This window comes from Ambystoma mexicanum, chromosome 1q, assembly GCF_040938575.1.
Source record: "Ambystoma mexicanum isolate Mex_15411 chromosome 1q, UKY_AmexF1_1, whole genome shotgun sequence".
NCBI classification, from domain to species: Eukaryota; Metazoa; Chordata; class Amphibia; order Caudata; family Ambystomatidae; genus Ambystoma; species Ambystoma mexicanum.
In genome coordinates this window covers 101,144,546-101,170,946 of record NC_090922.1, presented here as the reverse complement: position 1 = coordinate 101,170,946, position 26,401 = coordinate 101,144,546, and the positions used below count along the sequence as shown (strand labels likewise).

The following is a 26,401-nucleotide window of genomic DNA, read 5'->3' as shown; positions in this document are numbered from 1 at the left end:
ATTCGTTCCTTCTCCTTGGTATCAGGATATAAGATTAATTGGAGTAAATCCGAGCTCCTACCAGTCAATGGGTTATGTCAACGACATGCGTGTGCTCAATTGCAATTCAGGTGGTGTGCTGAAAAGTTGAAATATCTTGGCATATGGATTGGAGCTCACATAGTAAAGCTACCAGCCATTCATTTTGCATGGATCCTTCCGAATCTCAAATCGGATTTGGTTAGGTGGAGTCTTTTGAAGTTATCAACCTGGGGCAGAATCAACTGTTTGAAAATGAACCTAGCTCCTCTGATAAATTACTTCTTGAGCATGCTCCCTATTAGGATACCAGGAAGCATCTTTGAGGAGGTCAATAGGATTATGCAGAACTTTATTAAGAACGGGAAACCTCTGAGGCTTGCAATTTGGAAACTTCAACTCACGTTGAAATTGGGGGGGAATGAACCTGCCTAATTTCTTAGACTACCATTTATCGTTTTCCACTCGGCACTTGTGCAGAATTGTTGACTCTGGCGATGTACAGTCTGAACGTTCTGACCTCTTATCTTGGGAATGCAGTGCAGTTTCCCAGTTGGATCCGAAAGCGCTGCTAACTACTCAGAGGAGTAAATCAAATAAGATCTGCGTTCTCACTTCGTTCTTACAAGACTGCTGGTGTGAGCTTTCGAACCGTATGAGTGCTAATCCCTATTTACATCCAGACGCCTCCATATGGAATAATCCAGCCTTGAAGTATCAGGGTAAGGTCCTGTTTTGGATGGAGTGGTTTGTGGCTGGCATCAAATACATTGGAGATTTGTTTGAGGGAGACAGTTGGTTAACGTACACTCAGCTTGGCCAGATGTATGACATGACAGAATGCTAGTTTGCTGAATATAGGAAATTGAAGATTATTATTTCAGCTTGCGTTGAGGTGCCACAATTGACTTTTCAGAGTCCCACCTGGGCAGCTCTAACGGTATGCTTGAGTGCATCAGATCCTGCTTTTACCATGTATGGTTTCTTAAAAGCTACTCGGAAAGGTGATCCGAGGTTACCAGCGACTCGGGCAGAGGAATTGGGAGAGGATGTGAACATCAGATGTTGGCGGAGGTGCTGTGAGAACACTCGTCTGGTGAGTTTGGATTGGGGCCTCACAGCTTCTCAAACGAAATTGTTGTTTAGGGCTTATTGGACGCCGGAGAAACTATTCAGGAGGCAACTGCTGGACAACAATATGTGCTGGAAGTGTAAGTGCTCAAGAGGATCTCTCAGTCACTTGATTTGGTTCTGTCCTAAAACAAAGCAGTTCTGGGAAAAGGTTTGTGAGAGGTTAAGTTTGGTCTTAAGCATCGCGATCCCCATGAATGCTTCATTACTGAATTTAGGCGATGACTCTTCGCTGGATAAAATTGAATTTCGTAAGAAAGTTTGGTTGCTGCGCGCATGTATGGTTGCTAAAAAATTCATTTTGAGGTCCTGGAAATCAAGTAATTCCTTTAATATTGATGATTTGGTGGAGGAGATTCTTACTGTTTCAACGTATGAAAAAGCCATTTACAAGAATACAGATGAAATTGACAAATTTTGGGACATTTGGAGCGGTTTTCTTGATGTCTATGGATGTATGTGTACTTTAATTCAGAAGCGATGCATCCCTAGCTTTGAATGTTATTGTTATTTAGTTATAATTTTATGCAATGATCTTGTAATTATCTTCCATCTGTTACATTGTTTATTGCATATGTAATTTTCAAACTTTGGCTTCAATGTTTTCTTTCTTTTTCCTTTCTTCCTTTTCTTCTTCTTTTCTCCATTTCATGCACCTCTATTCTTTCTCTTATATTTCATATTTAGAATTAGTTTATCATGAACTATTTAATATGTTTTAACTTTGGTTGACTATTTTCGTGGTTAATATATAATGCCATATTTTGTTCTTATTTGTTATGAAAATAAAAATTTTGAATCATCAAAAAAAAAAAAATAATAAAGCAAGAGGTGGAACACCAGGCAATGAGACCATTAAGAGCCGCCAGATTTCCTGGCTGAATTGAGTATATGCAAGAAAGAATGTGGCTACTAAAGAAATCAAGACTGGAGAAAGGTTTGTGACTCTGCACGATTGAGAAGGAGGGTCGAAGGGAGAGCCGCGGGATAGAGAGACGAAATTCAAGGCAAAACACAAGAGAATTATTTGGGAAAGTAATTGAACAAAGAAGGGATGAAGGCTGCAATCTTGGGAGAAAATTCCAAGAAGCATTTGAGAAAAGGATAGAAAAGAAACAGTGTAACGTGGGGGGCACATTTTCTAGATCCAAGTAATAAAGTGTTTGAAAGGAAAAAACAGTGCATGCTAGAAGTTAAAGTTCCTACCTACAATTGATAAAAACGATAGGGCAGAAACATTCAATCTCAGAACTTGGAGTTCTATGTCTAATGCTTTCAGCAAGACAGGACTGTGAATATAGTCTGAAATTTAAAGCTCAGCCCTGACAAGTCTTTAGGGGAGGAAAGAAAAACGTGACGGGATGGAAAATCCACCAATTTGGGTTTCGACCAACAGCGCATTAGGCGTCAGCACAGAGGAGCAAACCCTTCTGGCTGCTGAAACTGTCCAAACATTTCAAAATCTGCACGCAATTTCTAAAATCTGTGGAGAGTGATGCAAGTCTGTGCTCGTAAAAAATCTGCATCTTCTGCAGAAAATTCTGCCCTGCAGATTTGGACTATCTAGGCATAAGCTCTCAAATGGAAGGTGGGAAAGTTTGGTACAATACAATTATATTTACAAATCACATCTATCCACTGCCTCCCTCGCCCAAACACTAGTTTACATCAGGATACAGGAAATAATAAAAACTGTACTTACCGCCCTCTTTTGCTGGTGCCCAAGAACTGCTTGGATGCATAAACTGGGGCGTGAGTTGCATCGATAGACCAGTACAGGAAAAAAGGGTTGCTGCTATCATGCTGTCTTCCGATAAAATTCAGGGCCTCCTATTTGCAAATATGAAAGAGTATGCAAAAGTGAATGCCCAATCCCCCAGCCGAGAGTGCTCTATTGACAAACAACTCCCTATTTAGTCATTAACTGCTCTGTAGCTAGAGCACACCTCTCTCAGAGTTGGCCATAGGGTTCACAGGGGCATTTAAATACTAGATCTAAATCTAGCCCAATTTAATTTATACCTCTAAATTTTAAAAATACAGGTGCACTCGTAACCCTAACTTTAGGAAAAAGAAATATTTTTAAAAAATGTAGGTTTTCCATTAACAGGAGCTCAGCGGTAACTATTCGGTACTGCTAATCTCTGTGCAAGGACTAATTGGACATTTGTAGAAATCAAGTAACCTACATTTGCTGATGTTCTTTAGATAGCAGTTTCTAAATATTTCTTGTTTATAGGGCTGCCTGTTGCTCATATCCCTAAATAATAAGGCGGCCATGGGGAATACTGTTGACTGTGAAAACAGGCGATGGGAGCTCTTGCACCTCCTTCCTCGCTCGATCATACTTGTGACTCTCGTCATAACACTACATCTGTGTCATTTAACAAAATTTGACAGGCAAAGAAATTGGCTAAATGCCATTCTTAAGAAGTATATAAGCAAATAATTGGATGGGCACATTTGAATTATGCACACAAAGAGATGCATGAAGGAGTAGCAGGTATTTCATAGTTGGGGGGGGTACGGGGGACTCACAATGACACAGAGTTTGCAGGTCACAACATGTGACTAAGTATCTGCTTTGGAACACGGGTAGCTGGGTTCTAATCATGGCTTCCTCAATTGGCCAAAAGTGTGATCCCAAGAGCATCACTGTCGCCATGTGCCTCACTCCTCTTACCTGTCTTGAAATTGTAACAATGTAGAAACGGGTCACTGCAACTTAGAAACACATACACATTGAGCATTTACCTTGCTGGGAGTTTGCACAGTAAATGACCCTGACAGGGTCTACAATCCCTGCCCGGGTCTAACAAAAACAATCACTGTGACGGCAGGGGCAGATTATAGCTGGTGGCCAATGGCTGCATTCCCACACAGGGCTTTCATTATGTTTTGGGTGCTGTCAAGTCAGCATTTGCTAGAAGAAAGATCAAATGAGATCCCAGGTGTGGAGAGACGGACACAGCCTAGCTGAACTAGCCAACACTTCTGTCCTTTACCACTTATGCCTGAAACATTACACAAAATGCGCCAACAGCATGATACCAAGACACTGAGCAATGTAGATGAACACCATGCATGAAGGGTGCTGAATCCAGAGAAAACTAATAAACACACCCGTAGAGCGTACCTTTAGGTAGAGCTGGGTGAGGTTGGCCTCTCCAGTCTGAACATCAATTGCGATGTCGTCATAATACCTTAAATAGAGCAGTAGAAACGACTCGTTAGACAATCTGACATCTTGTTACAACCTGTATCTAAGCATTCAAATATAGCAAGAAAGATGTTCATTTTTCTCAAGCCCTTTAGAAAGGATGGAACCTCCTGATCAATCTGGAAAATAAAATCGAAGTCTACAACAAAACAACGTTCTGGATTTGGTTTAACAGCGGATTGACTGATTGTGAAGCTAAACTCGTGATTTTATTTTAGAATATGTAATCTATTTCTATGCAGATTAAATACGGATTAAAACCAACATGTTCATGATAGCAGCATTTACCCCTATACTAAAAAGGAATTCGATCCTCTCCTCCCTCAAAAGTTATTTTACACGGTGGGTGAGTAGCCGGCTTGCCAATTAGACATGGCCAAAGAAGTAGAAAGGTGTAGGCTGTGAGCATACCTGCCAATCATGTCCTTATTCCGGTAAACAGGGATGTTGGGCCTTTCCTTGTTGTCGTAGGGTCCAAAATGACAATTGGGAGAACCAAACCACTCATCGAATCCATGCTTCAAGGGGTGGAATTGAGTACGGTGACCCAAGTGCCTATGGAGAGATATTAATTACAGATTTATGAATTGTGTGTAAAAAGACTTCAAGTGTGCCAGGCAGTAATTGGCTCTTACTCGAGCAATGACCTGTGAAACATTTCAAGCCACTGATAGGGTTTACGACTCAGGAGTATAAAGGTGGCAGAACATTAACAAGAGGTCCATTCATTTCATTTTTGAAAGCTTTTATTTGTGGGTTAAAATGAACTACCAGAAGGAACACCGTAGTAAAGCACTTACAAATGACATATAAGACGCTAGAAAGGCACAGCAAAAGAATGAAGATCTCGTCTGTTGGCAGGGCTGAACACAGCAAACAAAGGACATACACGAGGAAATAAAGACACAACAACCACAACCATAGACTACAATACAAATCATGCATAAAGTGTGTGAATAGCATCCCCATACCCTCAAAAGGTATGTAACACATCTCTCCTGGAAAATATCACTTTCTCATTTGTTACTAGGAAGAAAGGATACAACTCCACTATTCAAATGACTGGTTCCTCTTCATCTTCCACGCTTCCATAATCATATCAAACTCGTCAAAGCACTAATATCCCAAGTCTGTATTGACGGGTGTTGGAGGGTTCTAGGTTTGCAGAGATTAAGATCAGTTCAACATAGCCACTTGAGTCAGTTACAAAAATTCCTCAGATTAAAATCAAATACTGAAACACATCCCAGAAAGAGTTTACTCTTAGAAAATACTTCAATAGATGGGTCTGTTACTAAATCATGGCTTCTGGGGGAAGAGACACAGGCAATAATTCATACAAGGCAGCATTATGCTTAAAAGCTGAATTGCACCAAATGGAAGCAACACCCTGAAAAATATGCACATGACCCCTGTTCACCCCAAAATCCTTAACCCACTAACTGCAGACGGGACTGTGGGTTATTAACGTTATTATAAAAAGCGACCCCATAGCATATACAGTGCTAAGCTCGCCTCTATCCAAACACATTACAGATCTCTCTTCTCAAACTTTAAACAATAATGAATGGATCACAATATGGAAGCCCTATGAAAGGGCATATCATTTAGAATTCCAAATCGGCTAGCCAGATCTCTAATAAGGAGGTTCTCCATTCAAAAGTTCTGCTCTCCCTTTACCCCCCAAAGAAAGGTCCCAAGAGTCAATGAGATTCATCAAATGAGAGGCAAACTGTGATAGCGGGAGAGTACTAAAAATAGAACGAATCTTCAGTAGTACCAACAGTCGTCCAAGTACAGCCTTATTAAAAGGCAAGAGTTTTAACATATTGAGTGAATCCTAAATGCTGGATATCTCTCCCTAACCTATTTAAACATACACAGAAAAACCTTCTATTAAACACATTTTCAAAAGAGACAATCTCATATTTTTTACAATGGACCTTGTGCCCTGAAACGCTTCCATATTTACTAAGCAAATGAACGAGATAGCACAGTCCACTCAGGCACAGAAGTAGCAAATAAGCCACATATGAAATTGTTTATTGCGCGGAGTGTGGAGCCAGAGTGTTTGGTGGTGTTGGTAAAGAGCCCTGCTGATTTTGGATGCTTTTATTGAACCTACACTTTGTGGCTACTGTGCCTTTAAATTTCAAACACTTAAATGGTACGAAATAGCGTGAAGCGCATCGCGCAGAGTGTGGAGCCAGTGTGTTTGGCGTATTAGCATTTCGTACCTGAACTAATTGGAACCACGCTCTCAATCAAGACCATCCGATCAGTGAAGCAGCGAGTGATGGCGCGCTTATTCAGCTGATGGGCGCAACAGTGCTGTGGAAGGAGGGTGGAAATACCTGGGTGTGGGGTGGACAGAGCTTGCCATCTGGGGCCGTCCTACCCTCCTGCCTTCCCTCCACCCTCCCTACCCCCTTTCCCTTACTCCCACACTGCGCAGCTGCAAACAGACACAACAACATTCTATGTCAAGACGGAGGCGAGCATTAAGCTTTCTCTTCTCTTTAATTCACTCTCCAGCAGTTTCAACAAATAACTCATATTTCGTGAAAACATTTTTTTTTCAAAAACTTCAAGTCCCATCATTCCCTATAGTTCCAGTCATTAGTCTCTGTGCCTTAGCCCTTCCTGTTCCTGTTTTCCTCCTCTTCTTTTCCTGCTCTCCAGATAAGTAACATGTTATTTTCAGAGCTCCGTGAACTATATATTTATTGAGATAGGAGCGTATAGAGTTTAATATATATGACGAATTTTAATTTTATGGGGTTCATGGTGGGATCCAGCGAGAGCGTAGCGCAGCGTGCGGTGTAACAGTTATTTTGTATTCACCGAGGAGAATCGGCGGCCCCGTGCCGCATTACCCGACACATCAGGGGCCTGCCGACCTCCTCATTTAAGTCTGCAGCGCTTCTCAGAGCGGCCGAGTGCGGGCAACCCCCACCCATGGAGGGGCGGAGCAAGCGGCGCAAGCGGGAAACCTTTTCCTTCCCGCTCGCGCTAAGGAGCTGACTATAGCCCCCACCCTTGTGGGAGCGGAGCGCGAGCACGCACGGAAGCTCGCGCTCCCATCGAGAAAGAGCCCCCACCTTTGTGAGCCATTAAGAGCGCGAGCGCTCGGCTCAGTGAGTCCCCCACCCTTGGGGGGGCCGAGCCAGGCACACGACACAGAGATTTCCTGTTCGAAGGGATTTCGCCGCGTTGCGTGCTACAGAGCAGTAATAAGCTCACTGATTTAACGTGAAGCATACTTTCACGCATAGGACATAAAGCCTAGCTCGGAAGAACCCTGCACTACAGGATATAGAACAGACAGGTGCAGCCTCACAGAGTGGAGCAGTGGACGTGCCCATACACCTGGAAAGGTATTTGAAAGGCACCTAAATAGCACAATAATGTCTAACTTTGAGTGGAGCGATGAGGAGCAGGAGGCAACCTATCCAGATTTAGCGTACAGCTTTAAGGAAGTGCTGGGAGACTCGCTCACAGAGGCAGTAGCTCAGGGTGCGAGACCCCTGCAAGACAGGCTACACACCATAGAATTAGACCTGAGCACACAAGGTAAATGCACCGAACAAAGCACGTGCACCAGGGTTGCGGAAAAGGACCCCAAGGGGTGTAACAAGGCCCAGAAGAGCAAGGACTCTTCTGACCCCCCGGGCCAAACTGAGGGGGCAAGTACCTAGGTCCCGGAGGCTTTGGACACTTTTAGTAAGCTAGGAGAAGCATTCATAAAGAAGTCACAGGTGCCGAGCCTTGAGACCCCCTACCCAGGGGATGATAATATGGGCAACATAGAAGGAGGTTTCCCCGAAGAGGAAATCCCAGAATCCCCGACCTCTTCACAAGAAGAGGCTGACAACGAAGGGGACGAGAGCAGCCAACCTCCACCGAGGAAGAGGCTCAGAAAGCTCAACAATTTAGAGGAGGAAGAGACCTCCGATATGTTTAATCCTGAGGATATCAGAAACCCAAAATCATCAGAATGGGTACCGTCGCCAAGAGTGGCGAAATACATGACAGAGATTGCGAAAAGCCTTAGAGGAAGAAGTCAGGCAGAGGATGAGGGCAGAGTGTCCGAAACCAGAGTTACCAGGGAAGGTAGCAGAGGCTCCGGAGCTTGACCCGAAAATGTTGTCATTTGTCTCAAAAGTGAACAAGGACCCAAGAAAAGGCATTGATCGCTCTTGGAAAAGCTGTCAGGAGAAACGGGTTGACATTGCGGGACCATTAGCAAAGATCATGGATCTAGCCGAACGTGCAAAGGACACGGGGGAAGAAGTGGACCCAGGAGTCCTGGCAAACTGGGCCCAGAGAGCAGTATGCCTTTTAAGCAATGCCAACTGCGCAATTTCTTCTGAGCGCAGGAAAGGGCTTCTGCTTAAGATTGATCAGAAGTTAGGAGACCTGTCATCCTATGAAGTGGGCGAAGCCGCGCAGGGTCTTCTATTCGGTGAAACCTTCGGCAAAGAAATGGGGAGGTTTGTAGGAACATACACCTCCCTAGAAAAGGCCCAAGCATCCATGAAAAAGATTTTCCCGACACTAATTTTTGGAGGGACCGGTCGGTCTAGAGGCCGAGCGGCCGGTCCCTACCAAGCGTTCAAGAGGCCTCAAGGAAACAGAAGTAATTACTCGGAAAATAGGCAGCCAGACGTATTCTTCCCACCCAGAGGTAGCTTCCCGAGAGGAAGACGTGGCAGAGGACAAGGGAGAGGACACATCTTCCCCACAGGTGAGAGCCCCAAATTATCCACCAGTTGGGGGGAGAACAGCAGTATTCTGGGAGAACTGGCAGGCGCTTTCCAGCGATGCCTGGGTTTTGCAGACAACAAAAGGCATGCACATAGATTTTATAGAGACTCCCATTCAAAGTCAGGTGCCACGTCCTCTAGCAAAAACACGAATAGAGAGATCTTTTGCACGCAGAGACACACTCAGACAAGACGATTGGTTAGTGAGGATAGACCTCAAAGATGCTTATTTGACAATAGCAGTTCGAAAATATTTCCATCCATTCCTAGCATTCTACTGGGGCGAGCAATTCTGGCAGTTTGCTATCATGCCGTTTGGCCTGGCATCAGCGCCATGGGCTTTCACGAAAATTATGAAACCAGTAGCAGCAGCGATCAGGGAGAAGGGGATTCGTATGATTATATACCTAGACGATATCCTTCTGATGGCCAGCTGCAGGGAGGCGCTCCGCTACCAGGCCAGCTGGGTAGTGGATCTTCTGACGTCACTGGGATTCCTAGTGAACCGAGAAAAATTGGAAATGAAACCAGCCAAGAGAATAAAATTTCTAGGTTTCGTTATAGACACCAGATCAGCGACACTGCAAATTCCAAACAGGAAAATAAGAGACATAAAAAGGGAGATAAGAACATGTCTCAGCAGAGCAGTCATATCTCTACGCACAATAGCACGAGTGGTGGGCCTCCTGGCAGCCTCCATACAAGCGATATTCCCAGGGCCTCTACACTATCGAGCCCTACAGAGACTAAAGATAAGACACCTTCAGCTTAGTCTGCAATATCAGCAGCTAGTCCACATCGACCAGGAAGCCAGAACAGAACTGGAGTGGTGGCTAGCAAACATGGAAGCATGGAACGGGAGAGCCATTTTCGGCGATCGTCCAGACCTGATTATAGAGTCGGACGCCAGCAGAGCAGGCTTGGGAGCGCGTTGCGGTGGCCTTCAGACAGGAGGGAAGTGGAGTTCGGAGGAATTTAAACTTCACATCAACTGTCTAGAATTACTAGCCGGATCATTTGCAATCAAGGTGTTTACGAAAGGGAAAGTGAACTCCTGTATTCTGTTGAAAATGGACAACATTTCAGCAGTAAAATACATCAATCACCTAGGATGGACGAGATCCAAACTCCTGGCGGAAATAGCCAAGGATTTCTGGCACTCCTGCCTGGAATCAGGGATCTCAGTAGTAGCAGAATACCTGACAGGATCACAGAATGTGATAGCAGCCTGGAACTCCAGGTACCTCTCAGACTCCAGTGACTGGAAGCTGGACCGGGAGGTTTTCCGACAGCTGGCAGAACGTTTGGGACCGGTCCATACAGATCTGTTTGCGTCCAGACTGAACGCATAGAAGAAGAGGTTCTTCAGTTGGAGGTTAGACCCTGCAGCTGCTGGAGTGGATGCTTTCCTGCAGGACTGGAGAGAACAGATTCTGTACGCCTTTCCGCCCTTTCTAATGCTGAGCAGAGTCCTGGCGAAAGCTCGCAGAGAAGCGGCAAATCTGATATTAATAGCACCAATATGGAAATCACAAGTTTGGTTTCCAGCACTCATAGAAATGTTAGTAGACTACCTGAGAATGTTACCCCAAGGAGTGAGCCTGCTCACGGACACAGTTGGGTCATTTCACCCTCTGAGAGTGAGAGGGACGCTGCCATTGATGGCGTGCAGGATAGCAGGAGACGCTGGAACCTCCCAAGCATTTCGGCGCAGGCTGCAAGTCTCATCGCCGAATCATGGGCACCGTCAACCAGAAGGAGCTACGACGCAGCTTGGAATAAGTGGTCGTCATGGTGCAGAAGGAGAGATATTCATCCCGTTTCTGCACCTTTAGTCGAAGTTCTGAACTTTCTGGCAAAACTTCTGCAGGATGGCAAAGCATATAGAACCATAGGAGTCTATAGATCTGCGATTTCATCAGGTCATATACCACTTGATGGTACACCAGTGGGGGAGAACATAGCAGTGATTAGACTCCTGAAAGGAATAAGATTTAGGAAACCGCCACAACCTTTAGTCGAAGTTCTGAACTTTCTGGCAGAACTTCTGCAGGATGGCAAAGCATATAGAACCATAGGAGTCTATAGATCTGCGATTTCATCAGGTCATATACCACTTGATGGTACACCAGTGGGGGAGAACATAGCAGTGATTAGACTCCTGAAAGGAATAAGATTTAGGAAACCGCCACAACCTAAGTACAAAGTGCTATGGGACGTATCGGTGGTACTGAAACTGCTAGCAGACTGGCCTAGCAACAGATACCTATCTCTAGAACAGCTATCAGGGAAACTAGCCATGTTACTGTGTATGGTATCATGCAGGAGAGTGGCAGACGTGAAGGCACTGGAGATAGATAGAAAGACATATGGGCCGGAAGGAGTAACCTTTAATCTGGCAAATAGAACTAAAACAGACTCATCTACAATCACATACCCATACATGCAAGACTATCCGAAATGGTGCGTGGCCTCATGTATTAAAGAGTACGAGAATAGGACAGCGGAAATGAGACCAGTTGGAACAACCCAACTACTTATAGCGCGCAGAAAACCACACAAAGGCGTAGCATCAGCCACGATAGCGAGATGGGTCAGAGACATCATGGGCCTAGCGGGCATTGATTTATCTACATTTGGAGCACATTCAGTCAGAAGAGCGATGGCGTCAAAGGCATTGGGACAAGGCGCAGCCCTACAAGACATCATGAAAGTAGCAGATTGGGCTAGTGATAAAACGTTTAGGACGTTTTATTTTAGGCCAATCAACACGATAGCAGGAGCAGTAGCAAGAAGCTTGGAACAAGCTTAATGCTCACCTCCGTCTTGACATAGAATGAAGATTCCCCCTGCTAATAGCGCAGGGAGCTCTTGATTCTATTAAAGACAAGGAGGCGAGCATTAAATTCCCGACCCAGACACACAGGAAATGGGAAAAGTTATGGTAATGAAGGAAGTATGCATTGTGAGTAACCATGATGATCATTTTCCTCCCAGAATAGGATGTGTATTCCTAGCCCTAACATATCTCTATTGTTATTTTCTAACACTAGGACATGACCAAAAGAACGGTTGATTTCTACCCGAGGAGGTTGGATTGTTCCGATCGGATTGCAAGTTCTGAAGCAAGAGATCGATTCCGCTGAAAGCAGGAAAGGCAAAGTTGTTGGGCCCGTTGGCAAGTTAATGTTACAGAGGAGTACAGTTACAGCAGTCAACGAAGAGGAGGAACACAGGAACAGGAAGGGCTAAGGAACAGAGACTAATGACTGGAACTACAGGGAATGAAGGGACTTGAAGTTTTTTTTAAAAAAAAATGTTTTCACGAAATATGATTTATTTGTTGAAACTGCTGGAGAGTGCATTAAAGAGAAGAGAAAGCTTAATGCTCGCCTCCTTGTCGTTAATAGAATCAAGAGCTCCCTGTGCTATTAGCACGGGGAATCTTCATTGTGCGCATCAACAAGCTGCTTTAAGTACCTGGTAAAATATTCTGCTGCCACTTTGCGAAGCTCCATGTGAATACACCGACATTGCACGCACTAATGCGCTTTTCCTAACAATCAGTCCAACACTTTTCTCAACGCTGAGGGGCAACCTGGACAAGATAAATGAATTCAAAACCCCTCAGCAAGCTACTTTATGTAGCAACATCAGGTTAAGGGGACAAAGACTACTGAGCACCCAGAGTAATAAGAGTATGCAACAAGCAGTAAAAGGAAAATAAATCAAGCAAGGCTTACAGTGGAAAAGCTTCAACCAAAAATAAAGGCGTATTTTGAAAATGCAGCAATTGCCAACCCGGTGGTCCAAGAAGGGTCTTCTCCGGATAAACTTACTGAAAAGGACGAGTTTGTCCTAGATACGAATGTATTGATTGACAATAAAAGCTTTAAAGCTTTGCCATGGAATTCAAAGGAATTCGATGGCCTCAGCCGATGTTGCATATAATAATATTCTGCCCTCAATGCAGAATGTTTCTTGCTCCCCTGATTTGCAAAAGCTATTAACCACTAGTGGCAGTGACTCTGAGGAAGAATTATTGGCAGAGGAAGTCATGCCGTCGTATGATTCATACAATTCCTGCACCCCTGCTGAGGCCTCAATCGGGGCACTGGAATAAAAAATTGATGCAGGCGGCAGAGCAACAGCTTTTAAAGGAGGGTATTGCCATAGTGACCGATGTGATTCTGCGGGCAAGGGCAGACCACTGCAGCAGGGTTAACCAGCGGGTGGAGCAGTTCCCTCTTTTCACCAAGGCCAATCCAGTGATTCCCTTGAACTTGGAGGCCAACTTGGTACCTAGGGCAGCAGGTATAGGTGCCACCCACTCAATGTCATCTCCTCGGCAGGGGGTGCTCTAGCAAGTTACAGCGTATGTGGTGGCAGACTCAGAGTGGTGCTCTGGAGGTAATTTGCACTGAACCTTCGCTCCCCAAAAGCTCTCCTAGCCCCCCTCCTTTAACCAATGCAAACACAGGACAGCTCCTTTTAGGGGGCCTCAATGTCGGACTTGGAAGTCTAAGCAGCAAAGAAATGAGGACACCCATGTATTTACATCAAAGGAGGGGACTAAGAGCGTGACCGAGGCTGTGGGAAATGGTGAGGTGTGGCGGGTTTGTTTACAGGGCCCTCTGAATAGGTATCTTGGCCAGATTCCCCCAGAGTCCAAGCCCCAACTGAGTTCAGGGCTTCTGGAGCCTTCCTCTAATCCAGAAGTGACACCTAATCCCGGTTGTTCACGGGCAGAGCCCTCTCTCCAGCCTCCAGCACATGTGCGTTTACCCAACACGAAATCCACAGTTTCATCTCCCTTGCTCCCTCCTCTCAAAGGCCCAAGAGTGGCTGGCAACTCCCTTGTTCCATCTACATCTTCCTGAAATTGTCAGACGGTCCCCTCCAGGGAAACACAGAACATTTTCGAGGGCAACAAAGAACGCCCAATTACTGGATTTAACATCTTCGGCTGTGAGCTGGCCGACGAAAACACTAGGAGTCCCTAAACGAGATGATTGGTTGGCCCAGGTGGAAACATTGAGACCTAAACCTCTTGACACCAGGGGGTACAATATGGACCCTGCCTGGTTTACTGACCTGCTACACATTACATTTATTGAAACTAATCCCACAGCCCTTAGCCCTTTGCTGAATCGTACTTGGCTATTGGAGCTACTTCACCTCATTCAGGACGTCTGTACCATTTCATCAAGGGACATCCAAAAACTGGAATTGCCTTCTATCGAAAGTGTTGTTAATTGGGCACTAATAACATTAATGTCCCCAATAGTGGTGGAGCGTATTTGTAATAATGCTAAGGCTCTCCAACAGTTGAGATTTGAGATCTCTGTATTTCTTCCTAGTACCAAACATGTTGTACCAACTGCTATTTCCCAGTTTACAAAATGTACAATTGGTACTAACCCAACCAATATTTAACAGGCCCTGCTGAGGCGACATAGGAAATGGATTTGGGTACCCCAGCGGGCTTGTTGACCAGTCACTCTGGTGGAGGTTGGTTCTACCTTTCTGTTGTCGTGGAACAGCAGTGGGCATAATGTGTTCCTTAATAACCCTGAGTTGTTGGCGCCCTAAAGAGTGTGCAGTGTTTTTGCCTACAGGAAATGTGTTTAAGTACCTAATTTGTTCTGCATGGCTCTACAGTATTATTCCACCCACCTTTGTCCCCATTAAGGGGCCGGCCTAAGGGCGGATTATGTATCGGAGTCAAAGTGGTCCTTAATATCTTTGAGTACCTCACCAGCAGGCCCCATGGAAATTTCCTGGCTGTGTGCATAAAGAACCTATGGGGTGGTCATATGCCCATCTTGGTGGCAACCCTGTATGACCCTCCCGTGGGTGATACATAATCAGAATTAATTGACGTGGTGGCAGAGACCTTTAGAAATTGGTACATCCAGTTTCCGAAAGGATCCATCACCTTGGCGGGAGATATTAACTTTGAATACCTACAAAACCAGTGAGGAACTAAGAGGGATGGAAAAAAGGGAACTGTGAGGGCCAGGTTAAGGGAATGGATGAAGGCATTGGAAGAGTTTGAGCTCAACCCTATGACTATTAAGGATGAAGAAGTGCAGATGACGTGGTCCAATGGACTCTACAGTAGCTGTATCGACTTCATCTGTACCAATCCCAGAAATTGCGAGATATAAGCCCGAGTTGGAAAGAAGAGCCACCAAGGTTAGTGACCGTGTCATGTAATATATGAATTGCTTGGTTCCCCAAGGAAAATGTAGCAAAAGACTGTGCTTCAACCCCACAGTTAACATCCATGGAAACAGGCTGCGTTGGACAACCGCAAATATACTAATATTTAATATGAGTTTGAGGGGATGTGGCTACAGGGAAAAGGAATTACTGAGGAAATGTAATGGGGATTTAGGGATTGTGCAGGTTTTATTTGGTCCTAGCAACCATAGGTACCTGCTCAAGAGTTAAGTCGGTGTTAGATTTGATCTTGGAAAAGAAAAGAAGAAAAAAAGAGCTTAATGCGATAGTGCGCAAACTCAAAAGAAGCTCTTTGATAACTAGGAGGGCAATTGCTAGGTCACGTTATAAGAGTTTTTTGAAGGGATACAGATTTGCAGTGAATAATGCAGGCTGGAAATGTATAAAAGTGCTGATTAAGACTTCTGATACAAAGACATTTTGGCACGTTGTACGTAGCCACGGGATGAGTAACTTGACCAAGGATATTATTGCTATATCAGAGGAACAATGGGGCTTTTTCAAAGAGAACACATATTGGTGGGAGAGGGAACCGAGCATGATTGAGGAACCAAAGCTTATGCCGATACATTGGTAAGCACATCCATCAGGGAGGCAGATTTAGTGGCCAATATCGTTAGATCTAAGGCTTCCGGGATCACTGACCCAGACGGCCTATGTAATATTGTCCTAAAGAGTGACCCACAACTCTGGGCCTTGTTCCTTCAATATTTATTTTTGCAGGTCTGTGAAATTAGGATAGTGCCTTCTTCTTGGAAAAGTTTAATTTCAATACCAGTTCACAAGAAAGGTTCACACGAACAATCTTTAAACTACAGGTTACTATAAATGCTAGACTGCAGTTCTAAAATATTTGCAAATGTATTATTGGAGTTACTATCCTCTTGGGTCCTGGAGAAGGGTCTCCTGAATTTCCAGTAGACTGCACGTAGAAAGGGTTGTGGGACCTCCCACTCAATTTGGGTCCTCCTAACCCTGATCTCGGACACCCCGTGTTACCCAGGAACGGTGCTGTATTTGTGCTTTATATATTACTGAGCCGCTTTTGATAGCGTGATAAGATCTAAGCTTTGGGGAAAACTGGCCCAAATGGGGCATAGACCAGTCGCCCCTTTACTTTATCAAGGCACTATACAATGATACACAGGTCAGGGTTAGGCTTTCCCAGGAGTGTGTGCTGGACAGATACTTTCTTACTAACCAAGGGTTGAAACAGGGATGCCTGTTGGCACCCTTCCTTTTCAATCTTTATATATCTGAGCTACCTCTGGCACTGAAGGCCGCTAAGAAACAACCCTGCGGTACGGCAACAAATGTATCACATGTCTGACGTACGTGGATGACAGTGATTCTCGATCGTACACGAGTTGGCCTCCAGCGCTCCTTTGAAGCCCTTTATGCATTTGCTAGTGACCACGGATTTAGCCCTAGTGCCATGAAAACGAAAATTATGACATGTGGGAAAGGGGCCGATGGTGCCCCCTCATTTGTTTGGAGGCGAGGCGGCACCAAGTTAGAACAACTATCTGAATACAAATACCTCAGTATTTGTATCAGGGCCTCTATATCACCTTCATATTTGGCAGAAAAGGATAACATAAGACTTGGCAAAAGTGGCTGGCAATTAAAAGAATCATATCTGCTTATGGGGACAGTTTGAATGATGCAAACATTATTGCATACAGGACCTCAATTATACCAAGCATATTATACGCCCTGGAAGTGTTGCTGGCAAGAGCACTTGCCTGGCTTCCAAAGCTGGAAAGCTAAATTCTACAATCACTACTAGGCCTTCCAAGAGGGTAACGGTTGAGGCAATACGATTAGAGCTGGGCAATCCATCCCTTTTATCACTGTGGAAAATTTCAGCCTGCAAGTTCTGGCACAAAATGTACTATGGATGTCTGAGATAAGATACCTTGCTAAGCCGGGCAACTAATCATTCCAGTGGGTATAGCAAATGTGTATGATTTAAAACCTGGAAGCAATGGTGAAGTCACATCTATTCGAGATTGGACTACATAGTGTACCGGAATCATGGCTGGACTTCAACTTAGCAAAGAATAGAAGCGAAGTCCAGAAACCATGACACAGCCCAAGCATTAAGCCATCTGGCCAAACTGCGTAGGTTTGACATTAACTTGTAGCAAGGGATTTCCATAAACCGTCCAAAGTCGTTTCTTATAAAGAATTCTGTGTTCCGGTATTGATTAAGATTATCTTTTTTGGTGCATCTCCACACACTGCCGGTATTAGAAAACTCTGGTGCATAGGTTGGACTCCCCTGGGCCGAACAACTCTCTAGACTTTGCATTGAACAGGTAGAAACGCCACAACATATATTACCACAATGTGCAGCACTTAGCACAGAGTATCAAAAAGCTTATAGTAAATTTGTTCTCCGCAAATCGGATCAACTGTGGAGTGCAATTTTTGGTGCAGAATCGCTGGCGATTGCATCAGCTGCATTTCATATATGGCAGTTGGCAGCCATTAAATTGTCACTTCAGCTGTAACTAACATATATTGGAATTTTATCATGTATGGCTAGCGTTGAGTTTTAATTCTGGTACACTTGGAAGTTTGTATAGGGTAATACGTGTATTTTAATTTATATTGTTATTCAATGTATATTATTGTATGAATATGAACTGTCTGAACGGTTTTTGAGTGTTAGGATAGTGTAAAAGGTCACAGATCTGTAACCAAATGCCAATACAAAAAATAAAACATTTGTATTGCTCACCCACACACCAGAATTAGTCTCACTCCTATCCACACCACGCCATATTGCAAGAAGCAGCAGCTTCATGGCAATTTTATCAGATAAGGTGATAGGGGACAGCCCTGGTGTGTACACCTCTTCTTGAGAAACTTCTTTAACTTGAATCCATTAGTTCTCATGGGTGCCAATGCCTCTTTATAAATGGCCAAAATCTGCACTCAGATCTCAATCCAATCCCTTATCTACCTACTGCACAGCAAACATATTCCCAATGGACACAACTGAATACTTGTCAATAGCCAAAGCAGCACATACCTCAGCACTGTTGGCACAAATAGATAACACATCAACTAATGTCCTGACATTATCACTACCATACCATACCATTCTTTAAATGAATCCCCTATGTCATGATCTGCTCTAACCAACCCAGTATGTTTTCCCAATATCTTAATATCTACATTAAGCAAGGGTCTGCAACTATCACAATTATTGTTGCCCTACTCCGGTTTAGGGACTAGGATGATCAACACAGTTTGTATTGAGGTTGGAGCCTCTTCCCTGGCTACAACCCCATTATCCATTGTACAAAGAACAAGCAACAAACTGGGAGATAAGGGCACAGATGTTGACGTCCCGCATGGTGTTTGCACGCCCACGGGGGTCGCTGAAGCTCTTCTTTTATCTCCTCACCCCCTGGCTCGCAACAAGCAAAGGATTTCTGAGCAGCCCTTTGCAGCCTGGAGCGGGACTGCCTGTGAGAAGCTGCTTCTAGAGCAGGCTGTATTTACTCGCGAGAGGCACTGGCTGGCTGACTTTCTCCCTTTTCTGCCAAAACTGAAGGCAACGATCTTTGTGGACTACGGTACTGTCTCGATCTAAAAGGACTGACCTAAAAAGAAACTGACTTTTGCATTTGCTGCTTGTTCTAAGCCTAAGCAGAGGCATAGACCGGGTAGGGCGGGAGCGGGCATGGTGCCACTCAAAATACATACATGCCCACTCAGCAGCGCTGTGTGGGCATTTACAGATGATGTCACTGTGATGGGCCCAAAAGTATTAGCTCCAGGCCCCCCCTTGTTAGACAATCCTGGCTACGCCACTGAGCCTAAGCCTCAACACTAACTGCAATATCTTAAGTTTATGTTTAATAAGTCCCTCTCGAAGAACTTCGGCATTGACTGAAGCAAGTGAAGGCATAGCGGCTCTAAGTTGCTCGCCCCCAGCCACGTTTTGACCATTTTGTTTTTTGTTTCACCAGTTGTACTTCAGCCGCTCTGCTGCTGCAGTTTTATGACCCTGACAAAGGGGTGTGTACAGCTTTGGAGTCACACTGGTAGCACACTTCCTTACAAGCCTGCCAGCGGTTTATTCCCCCGTCTGTGTCCCACAAACACAGGGGTATGCATAGGTGTATTTGAAGTGGCAGCGCCATTCTGCGGGCTACAAAACTGTCCAAACACAGCAACAATCGCCCTAGGGAGTATCACCAGCTAATACATTGTTATGGGGCACGGATAAGGCCGTCCCCCTCCGGCACTCTCGGTCTGGATCAACACAGGAGTCAGTGAGTTGGGTGTACAACTGCCACACAGGCGAGAAGACTATTCTTGCTGACAGTTTTGATCCGTCAGTGGGGGATATTAGATACCGAGGCTGTGCCTCATTACTCCAATTTCTCTGGTTGAGAATGCAGTTAGTTTGAATTGCTTCTTGAGGGTTTGATATGCTTCTTGATCTGTGTTCTTGTCAAAGTAGAGAACTGCCACACAGAAAGTAGTGCAGCCCTTTTATTTACTTAATGACATCATGTTTCACGTGTCCTTGTACACGTGACACGGCACGAGTGTTGGGAGGGGTCCAGACATTACATCCCATGCCAAGTATATATTAAACAAAATGACATGATGCAACATGAAATGTGTGGCCCCAACATTTAAATTATATAGGGTTCCTTTGCTATCATACAAATAACATTTGATATGGAGGGGTTTGTCCATGGAAAGGTAAGACACGAAGATCATGTACATTTTAAAATGCTAACAAAAAAAACGTAGGAAGTCTACCACTGGAAAAATAGAAAAAAACATGGATCATAGTTTTGGATCGGATTCACTTAGATTGAGGATTTTACTTTCATTGTCCCACTTACCATCATCAAACGTAAAAACACTTTCTGTACAAATAGGAAAGAAATTAAATATCTTTTATTTTAAATTAGTAATTATTAATTCTTGAATAAGTTAAATAGTCTGTCATGGTTTATATGTGCACCATATGAAGAAGGTAAAACCATATTTTACAAAAAGTAAACACAAAATACATTCATCCATGTACCAATATTTCAAGTGACATGCAGATCAATTTATAAGCACATCTCTACGTTTTTGGAGAAAGAAGAACAGAGAATAACAGTGAATGTTATAGTGAAGGGGTATAAGACCCGAGGTAGAAGTAAAAGGAGAAAGAAGATCAAATTAGCATAGTGAATCAAATTCTGTGGGTCAATAGTGTTGTTCCATATTGACATCCATTTTAGGCGATGAAACAAAAAGGATAAGAACAATACAGAACATTGTTTGCGATATCTGCAAACATTAAATAAATGAGTTTCATTAGAGGGGCACAGGTATAGTTATTTTCCCTCAATTGTTGCTTGCAAAGCGCAGACATTACATTTCATCTTATGACATCTTTTTGATGTGTTTCATTGGAAGCACTAAACAGCATTTCATCTAGACACCCTGCACCAGACTAATTAACTCTTAGTGAGAAAAAAGGTGCTTGTCGTGTCAAAGGTTCTGCCAACGTGAAAAAGTATGTTAATCAAAAAGTGGACTGGGGTGAGTCGGGCATGGACGTGAGTAGATCACATTTCGGCGGCTTTCTGGTTCAAGGGCTGCCTTCTTCTGGGCGTCATTTGAAGACCCTGAAAAAACATACATGCATGTTAAGGGTGTTTTTGGTCGATGATGGTATAGTAAAAAAGCTAATGCCTCTAGTGAGAACCCAGGGATTACTTACCCTAGGTTCATAACTCCATATTCCGTGTCCCTAGGCAGGGGTCACTGTATCCAAACTGTCGGTCTCAGGGGAGACAGATAGGAACGGAAGTGGGGCTTCCGATGGTCATCTTCACGTTCCTATGGGGGAAGAGGTAAAATTGTGGTTAAGAATGCTAAATCAATGCTCAGACATCCCTGCTGTACAGGGGTTGGTGTTTAGCCTGTGCCTACTATCAGTATAGAGGCTTGGTGGAGAGAGGTGATGGGGGTGGAAAGTGGGCGGAGAGGGGGGGGGGCCTAACATATACATTGTAAATGTAGGTGGCGTACCTGTGGAGGTGGAATTCCTTGGTAATTGGTTTTAAAACTGCACCAGTGGGACACTGGGCATGGCACACAGTAGAGAACCACTTTATTCTTCCCAGCAGATTTTACACCACTGATGTGCCATTTTTCTGAGCCCACATTAAGCCAACAGGCAGTTCACAGGATTACAGCTTCAGGCTGGCCCCTCAATATGTCCACTTTAAGTGTTCCACCCATATGCAGGAACACAGTTTCACTAAAGTACATTAGTCACTGGGCTATATGCACTATGAGCGATAGCTCTTCCTTTGTTACTCGCCAGAGAAGAATTTGGTGGGTTAATGGGGGATGGTAGCGGGCTGATGGTAGGTTGCGGTCACAGGACGCGTTCACTTCCTTCCAGTCAGCGACTGTGTTAGTCTTAGGCGGCAGGAGCCTTGTGTTGGCCGCCTCCAATTCTCTTTCCAGGCAGAAGCCTTGTGTGTTGGCCGCCTCCATTTCTCTCCCCCAAACGGGACCAATTGTTGTGTTGCTGTCTAAATGGCTACAGCAGGAGCCTTCCTTGGTGTTGAGCGGCGGCGGCTCTGGGATTGCACTCCCCCAGGCACTCAGCGGCTGTGACATGGACAACTTTTCACTTGCTGGCATGTACCGCAACCTTGCTGCAGCAGTGTTGTGAGCCCTCGCTGGCAGACCGGCAATTGACAGAGCTGCCCCTGACATATTTGAGATGGAGCCTGCAAGCCCGCACTGGGCACTCCAGTGGCGGGCGCTCCAGCACCTCGGAATCTCGTCAGGATGGCCGACGGTCGTCGGATGAGATCGGACACGGGATTTGGGAGTTCCGCATGGTGGGTGCTCCCAACCATTCTCTCCAGCGTGGTCAATGCCGCACGCGAGCTTCTCAGACCCTCATCACCATTGTTCAGGGGCACCGGATATGGCTGGGCCCCTCCTGCACTCTCGGTCTGGATGAACACAGGAGTCAGTGAGTTGGGTGTTCAACTGCCGTATGGGGAGGCTTTCTTTTACTGTGTCCTTTTTTTTCTAAGTAGTGTTTAAAGTGCATGTAGTGTTTTGTAACTAATTCCTTTTTAAATTAGTCACTGGCCCTAGAATGTCCAAAAGAAAGGCTGTGACCTGTGAGAAACCTGAAGGCGTCTCACCTGCTAGTCCCTGGCGATCCGTCATCCGGGTGGCCAGGACACGGCCATCGCTATTGGATCCAGTTCCTAGGGGTGGACCAGTGCGGGAGAATCACCTGGATGAGGGGTCCTTGGGGAGTGGAAGTGGGACATAGATGGGTGAGACACGGTACACCCTTCCCTGTAACTCCTTTTCCCCATCCTACCCCGTAGGATATTCAGAGGTTCTACCCCCCCCCCTTTCCAACACGAACACTTTCCTACACTGTGGCAGACAACGGACTAACACCTGAGCCGTTTACCGGACATGTCCCAACACAAGGGTCAGACAGAGTCAGGCAATAAAACTATACACATCTGATCTGATGCCCTTTCCCTTCTCCACAAAGATAAAGGGCAGAGCACGAAAGTACACTTCGAGCAAGGCTGAACGCACGAGGAAGCAGCTATTCCAGACTGGCAGTTCAAATGGAAGAGAAAGGCAGAGAGACTGGGAGGGATGAGGATAGAGGGAATTGCCCTTGCCCTTTTCAACTCTGACCCGCAAAGCCACCGAAACGGAAATCATAAGACCGGGAAGTCCAGCTGGCGTGTGGTGTGACAGGTGTCAATGGCACACAGGGCCCTCCTGCGTTGATAGCCAAAGCGGCGAGAAGCTCTTGTCACTGTGGTGCCGTCCTTGATGCCCGAGACAAGAAACTTCAACAGTTCAGCACAGCCAGTGAGTCGGAGAAGACAGATCGTGAAACCGAAATGTGCAGGGACCAAGATTGCAGACGGCAACCTTGTTCAAGAAAGAACTTGTGTAATTTGAACTTTAAAGAAACCCTAATAAAAGGTTAAAAAGCAGAGTGGTAGGGAGGCCACCAGGGGGCGCAGGCAAGATGGCTGCCTGAACCATCAGCTCCCCATATTGTCTCGGGATAATAGTGGAGCAATACTAGATAAAGGAACATTATCCTCTCCAAAACCGAAGAAACAGCGGCTGGAACTCCTAAGGACCCTAGCGACACCCTCCCGAGACTCAGAGGTGCACCAGAGCCGTAGATATCAAGCCTGGAGTATGCACCCCTCCCCACTCCCTCAGGGCTGGCGTTCGAGCAGATTGAGATCGCGGAGCTACGCTCCACCTCACAGCGGGAGATCCCTGTGCTGCAGCCGGCAGGCTGACTCTCCGCTCAGTGGAGCTGCCGGCGGACTCGGCGGGGGACTGGGAGATCCCTTGAGGACCCGGACTGCGTTCTCCGCATCCCGCGTCGCCCGTCCACCTCCTGCAGCTTGTGCGGCGCAGGGAGCGGAGAATACATGGCTGAGCAGCAAGCAGATCCAGGCTGCTCGGAGCCATGCAGGAGTTGTTGTGCCCCCCCGGACCTCCCCGCCGGTGATTACCTCTGTCAGCTCGGGCTGTTGCGGGGTAGCGTCTGGGCCCCCCCTTCTTTTCCAGCCCCCAGCCTGAGAACCCAGTGGCACGGAACTCCCTCAGGGAGTCCTCCCAGGCCACCACGGAGGTGCTGAGGCCTCCAATTGCCTCGACGCAGGCCCGGGCCGTCGCGGGAACGCGCCTGGGTCCCCTCTGAGCCACTGAAGATCCCCCACGGGACACACCACCGGGTGAAACGTGGAGCTCCTCGAACCACCATAAGGACAACCGCCTATACACAGGCCTGGGCCAACGCGGGAGGGCGCCCGGGGCCCCCTCATCTACCACAGCCCCCCTGTGGGGCTAATCATCCAGAGGCTGTTACCAGGGGAAACCTCACATAGGATAAGAGAGGAGATAAAAACTGGCGAAATCAGCCCCCTTCAGTGGCGGTTGGGGTACTGTACCGCTGTGACCGGGCCCCGCGTGGATCTGGCCCACCATCCCCCCTGGAACACAATCCCAGTCTATCACACGACTCGTCAGTATCAAGTTAAGGCTCAGAGTGCTGCCACCCTGGTATCTCTGCTGAGGACCCCTCCAGACCCCAGAGTGCTCAACTGTAAGTACAATCAACCAACAGGGATAGAGGGCCTCGTCCAGTCCTCCTCCCGTCCCCCCTCTCTACGTATACTGGGGGTCCACCAGGGGGCAAGTTCCAAAACAAAAAGGGACCTCTGGTACAGCACATAATTGGATGCCCCCCTGGATCTCTAACTAGACCAGCACTTGAGATACTAGAGTGCCCCCCGGGCATAGAGGTGGGCTTAAAGACAAGAAGGAGCGAGACGCAGCGGCGCCCCAGGGCTGGGCTCTGAGCCACACGGGAACCCCCCACAAGTGAAATAAGTCATGATGACTTATCCCCTACACAAGAGCAGAGGGTGAGGAATAAGCTTTCACTCCCGAAAGTAACCACCAGGGACACCAGGAAATCATAGAGATCCGAGGGCAGGAACACCTTATGAGTTGGAAAGAAACCCTAGAAAAATATCAATTCACCCCCGGGGATCCAACGATGGAGACTGGCGCCTCATCCACACCAGCAACAGACATGAACAGTATGCAGAGCAACATCCAGACGATCCTAGATGAAATCAGGGGTATGAGAACGGACATGGTGCCAAGTTGGCCGACCTCACCGCCAAAGTCTCTACACTTGAGGACCGAATGGAAGGGGTGGAGAACAACCAGGCATCCACAGACATACTGGAAATACAGATGGAGGCACGGTTCAGGGAGATGCAGAGACGGGAGGACGAGCATCGCCTCAAGGGTAGCGATGACCATGGTTGAAGGACGGATTGGTACGCTCAACGTCAAGGGCCTTAATTCACAAAACAAGCGATTCCTTACAAGTAATATGTTCCGCAAACAAAAATTGCTAATCCTCTTCCTACAAGAAACGCATTATAGGAGGGGAGCAGAATCGGCAATAAAGGGAAGGGAGATAGGCAGTAACTTCTGGGCATCACATAAATCCTCAAAAAAGGAGGGAGTAGGCATTCTCCTGGGTAAATCATTACACCTTACCGACGTTGAGACAAAACAGGGCTTCAGGGGCAGATTTTTGGGGATCAAAGGACTATCCCAGGGCACACGTGTTACTTTGGCCACTTTGTATGCGCCGAACGCCGGCCAAATCAAGTTTATTCGTAAAGTCCTCAAAGTCATGGACGAATGGGCGGAGGGAGCTACGATCTTGGGTGGGGATTTCAATCTCATTCAGGACCCCCAATTAGACTGGTGGTCCGCCAGAGGGACGGGGCTGAAAGCTCCCACTAAGGATAACCTAGCCATGAGGGACCTACTACAGGAATATTACTGGGTAGATGTGTGGCGAAAATCCTGGGGAACCCCTGGGGGTTACACGTTCTTCTCCCCTCCTCATCAAACATACACCAGGATTGACTTATTACTGATATCGGAAGAGGGAGGTGGGGAGGTTGGTAATCCTATGGTTGAATCAGTAACCTGGTCGGATCACAAACTTCTCGTTATGGAATGGAGACTACAAGTCACCCCGAAATCGTATAGGTGGCGCTGCAACGACACCCTCATGAGGGACCAGGTGTTCAGGGAATTCTTACGGAAAGAAATAGAAGCCTTCTTTATAACAAACACAGGGGGGGGGGGGGTCCCAATGGCTACGGTTTGGGAGGCAGCAAAGGCCACCTTCAGGGGTCTCCTTATTGCAGAGGGCTCGAGTAAGAAGCGGGAAAGAGCACTAATAGAATCTAAACTCCGAGAGGACCTACGGGTCATGAGGGCACAGCTCACAAAAAGCAACGTGGACCGTGAAAACCTCCTTAGCGAAATGAGAGACAAGAGACAGGCCCTACATACTACCATAATCGGTGAGGTGGTCAAAAGAATGAAATACACAAAGCAGCGATACCATGAGAAGGAAGATAAGGTT

General features: G+C 46.1%; 1 protein-coding gene across 5 annotated transcripts in view; it reads right to left on the bottom strand.

The window, feature by feature from the left end:
- Window positions 1-26,401, bottom strand: part of GALNS (galactosamine (N-acetyl)-6-sulfatase) — a 613,875-nt gene that overhangs the window by 455,308 nt on the left and 132,166 nt on the right. For all 5 annotated transcript variants that reach the window (XM_069635767.1, XM_069635758.1, XM_069635793.1 and 2 more), the window contains 3 exons: window positions 4,781-4,924; window positions 4,286-4,352; window positions 2,852-2,979 (listed from right to left, as the gene is read on the bottom strand). In XM_069635767.1, the coding sequence (XP_069491868.1) occupies window positions 2,852-2,979; window positions 4,286-4,352; window positions 4,781-4,924 (339 nt within the window). The remainder of the gene's footprint in view (window positions 1-2,851; window positions 2,980-4,285; window positions 4,353-4,780; window positions 4,925-26,401) is intronic.